Genomic DNA, 3,652 nt, shown 5'->3' with positions numbered 1-3,652 from the left:
CCTGCCTGCGCCCGCTGCGGGCAGCTGCCTGCCCAGCCCTGGGCCCGGGGGTGCTCCTGGGGTGCACGGAGGGGACAGCTGGTCCCCTCCCCACCACGGGGCTGCTGGGGACCAGAGCGGGTGCCCGCGTGTTGCTCATACCTGTAGGCAGGTATCCCCGGGTTGGCAATCATGATGGACTCCAGATGGAAGCGCCCGTCGCCCAGATACCTGCCGAGAGGGTGGGAGAGAGCTACAGCAGGTGGGCAACAGCAGCACCCACACGTGTGCCCAATGGTTTTTCAAGTAGCCCACAGGGATGCTGGCAGAGGGCACAGCCAGAGCTCCCCGCGTCCCCTCAGCATGCTGGGACAGAAGTGGCTGGGGCCGGGATGGCCACACTGGCACGGGGTGGCCAGGAGCTGCTCCATCTCAACGGCTGGTTCTAGACGTTGCTGCTTCCATTTCTAATCGGATTTCAAGTCAGCAATTACATTTCAAAGCCTTTCATTCAGCTGCCCTAATGGAGTGAGGGCTTGGAAAATGAATTCAGACGTAAAACTTGACTAGATTTTGCCCTTAATTGGAGAATGACATTTTGGGAGATCAAAGCTAATTTGTCTGCAAAAGTTAGCCCCAGAGACGGGGGAAAGAAGAAAATAACATGGGGAGGAGGCAGGTACAGTGGCTGCATGCACCTGCGACGGCGCTGGCTCGCTTGGAGGGACCCACTCTCAGCAATGAGGTGCCAGCCTGGGCACCCCACCTGGTCCTCGTACCCGTGGGGACAGATGGAAATCAGCATCTCTCCCCTGGTGCTGGTGAGGCTCAGGGCAAAGCTGGAGCCCCTGGTGACCCCGTTCTGGCAACTAGGAGCCCAGCTCCGCACACGGCTACACTCAGAAAGGAGCTGGCGCTGTTGGCTCCCAACAAAGCAGGCAAGAAGGGGCTCAGCAGGACCCAGACCCACACCTGGGTTCCCTGGCTCCCCCCATGGGTGGGGTTCTTGTATTTATTTATTCTGCAGCACACTGTATTCACAGTACATTAAGCATTTCCATTACCTAAAATAATTAGGTGATAGGAAGCGAAGTGCTCCCTCTAATTTGCTGTCCTTAAATAAAATTAATGTTGCTGTGATGTTGGGCCCCGGCCATTTGTCTTTTCCAATTATCCACCCGCCCTTCCATCTATTATCTATTCTGATATACGACTCAATTATTTCCTCTGTGCTACGAGCACACGCCACTCGGAGCAGCACGGGGAGCTGGAGGGGACCTGTCCCAGCCCACAGACATCTCCTGCTGCTCCCCAAAACTGCCCCACAGCCAGGCAGGGGTACAGGCAGAGCAGGCAGCCTGGGCCAGGCAGGATGGCCCCAGAGCACCCCAGGTACTTACACAATGGCATCCGTGTCCTGGGCGAGCCGGGGTGACGTACAGCCCAGGATCTCCCCTGGGGACAGTGGCTTGCACTGGGGCACACAAACCTTGTACTGGGAGCGCAGCTCCTGCGATGCCGCCTGTGGGAGACGTGGGGTCAGCTGGGACAGACCATGGCACAGAGCGTGGCTGAGGCTGCCGCTCCACCACACGGTCCTGGCAGTCCCAGCTCCACGGGGCACCAGCAGCAACGGGCGTGCTGTTGTGGCCCAGCAGAGGGAAGCAGGTCTGCTCTGGGCAGCACCGTCACCTCAAGGAGGGTAACGTTTACCCCGCACAGCCCAGACGCTCAGCGAGGCTCAGCCAATGTATCAATTAAAAGACAAGGGAAAATGCTTAACGCTTCGACAGCCCCGTGTTTAGATAGACATGGCTCAAGAGGCTCATTCATCTCCTCTCGTCCTGCCCAGCCGGCCGTTCAGGGGCAGACAGACAGACCCGCCGGAGCTTCCCCCGCCGCTGCCGGCACTGCATCAAAATGCCAAGTGCTCCACCGCCTGCCCTGACATTTACAGAGCAGCTCCCGGGGGAGCCAGGGAGGGGTGCCGCCATGAAACATGGATCAGAGTTATTATAAAGCACTTGATCAACATTACGGCAGCGGCGTATTACAGCAGCGACCCGAACCGGCACCCCTGGGCAGCCACCAGTCCCAGAGCTGGGGCAGAGAGGGACTCGGCCACAGCCAAGGGCTTGGGGGGGGAACACAAGCATCAAAAGCCAGGGGCTTGGGGGGGGAACACAAGCCTCATCCTGCACCCGGCACTGCCAAGGGTCCCCGTCTCACCTGCAGTGTGGAGACGAACTGGATGGTGCTGACGAGGGCCAGGGAGGTGCCTGCGGCGAAGTTGAAGCGAATGGTCTCGAGGAAATGGGACGCGTCGATCTTTATGTCCACGAACACATAGAGCATCTTCAGCCCCTGCGTGGGGTCGATGGGAACTGGTGAGAGGAAGAAGAGAGGGTGGGAGTGTGGGGTACACCCGAGCTGTGGCGAGCCCCTGGCTGCTGCCACCTCCAGCCAGGGGATAAAACAGGTTGGTGGGGCTCCCTACACCCCAACTGTCCTGGTGTGGGCAGGTCACAGTGGGCTGTGCTGGCACCCCGGGCCATGATGGGAGCCACGGAGGGCACCTGCTCGCTTCTCTCTGGATAATGGCAGCCTGGGGAATCAATGAACACAAATCTAATTACCCCTGGTGCTAAGAAGCCTGTGTCACCACGATTAAGTGAATAATTAAAGTACACAGAGTCCACATCGATCCACAGCGCCGTGTTCACTTCCCATTTTGGTGCTCTTCACCTGATCACAATTAAGTGCGAATTACTCTCTCCCAAGGGGCATGTGGGGCCAGGAGGGAGAGGACAAGGACCCCTGTGCTGCACAGGGACACATGCCACCATCGGCCATGCGGGTGATGGGAGCACCATGGGCAGCATGAAAGGAGCCCAGCATCCTCTGAGCACTCTGTGGCACCCCAGGGAGTCCTGTGACCCATCCAGCCTGGTGCAGGCACTGCTGGATATGGCCCCATCCTTCCCTTCCCTTCCTGCCGTTCATTCTTGAACAGCAGGCTACAAACCAGGGGTTTTATACTCCCTGTTCCAGTGGTGCCCATAACCCTCCTTCCGTAACAAAGCACCTAGCACAGATATTTATCACCACAAATGCTCACGCCGACGTGGCTTTAGGGACAGAGTTCTTAACTGTGGAGTCAGTATTTCACACGGAGCCTGACGCCATTCTTCAAATCCATTTATATGGCCCCATAAACGTCCAGGAGGGCTGCCAGGTGCCGGCAGCACAGTGGTGGTGGCAGGGATACATGTGCCTGCTGCTCGCTATGGCAATTCTGCCGATCCACCTTAAAACCCAGAGCGTCTTATTGTTATTTTTGGGCTGATTCCATCCTGGGTGGACTTCAAAGTTAGCAGCATCTGGGACAGCAGCGCAGTTTCCATGGCAACTGGATCCAGAGTACCGTCCGCCTGGGGAGCACAGAGCCTCCTCCTCCCTTCCCCGCCCAGCCTGTGCTGTACCCTGCAAAGCCGGCCCCGGGGCGAGTGGGACCCACAGGCCCTCACCTCTCTCAGCCATCGCTCCTGACTTTCCCCCCAGAACTGCCAGTTGCAGGGCAGGGGGCAAGAGCAGCCCCGTCCCCATCCATCGAGAGCTTCTGGGTGAGCAGGGTCCTGCCAAGTCGTGGCCTTGCTGCAATTCGGGAGCTGTG

At 58.5% G+C, this 3,652-nt stretch overlaps 1 protein-coding gene across 1 annotated transcript in view; it reads right to left on the bottom strand.

Moving 5' to 3' along the window:
- Nucleotides 1-3,519, bottom strand: part of DPH1 (diphthamide biosynthesis 1) — a gene marked incomplete at its 3' end in the record, with an annotated part of 5,456 nt that extends 1,937 nt beyond the window's left edge. Inside the window, 4 exon segments of the mRNA XM_008935057.1 lie at nt 95-210; nt 1,380-1,501; nt 2,209-2,363; nt 3,507-3,519. Coding sequence (XP_008933305.1) covers nt 95-210; nt 1,380-1,501; nt 2,209-2,363; nt 3,507-3,519 — 406 coding nt within the window.
- Between the last annotated feature and the right edge of the window lie 133 nt (nt 3,520-3,652).

The sequence above is a fragment of the Merops nubicus genome, unplaced genomic scaffold (assembly GCF_000691845.1).
Source record: "Merops nubicus isolate BGI_N331 unplaced genomic scaffold, ASM69184v1 scaffold31542, whole genome shotgun sequence".
NCBI classification, from domain to species: domain Eukaryota; kingdom Metazoa; phylum Chordata; class Aves; order Coraciiformes; family Meropidae; genus Merops; species Merops nubicus.
The sequence above is the reverse complement of the archived record's forward strand: the minus strand, read 5'-3'. Positions and strand labels throughout refer to the sequence as shown.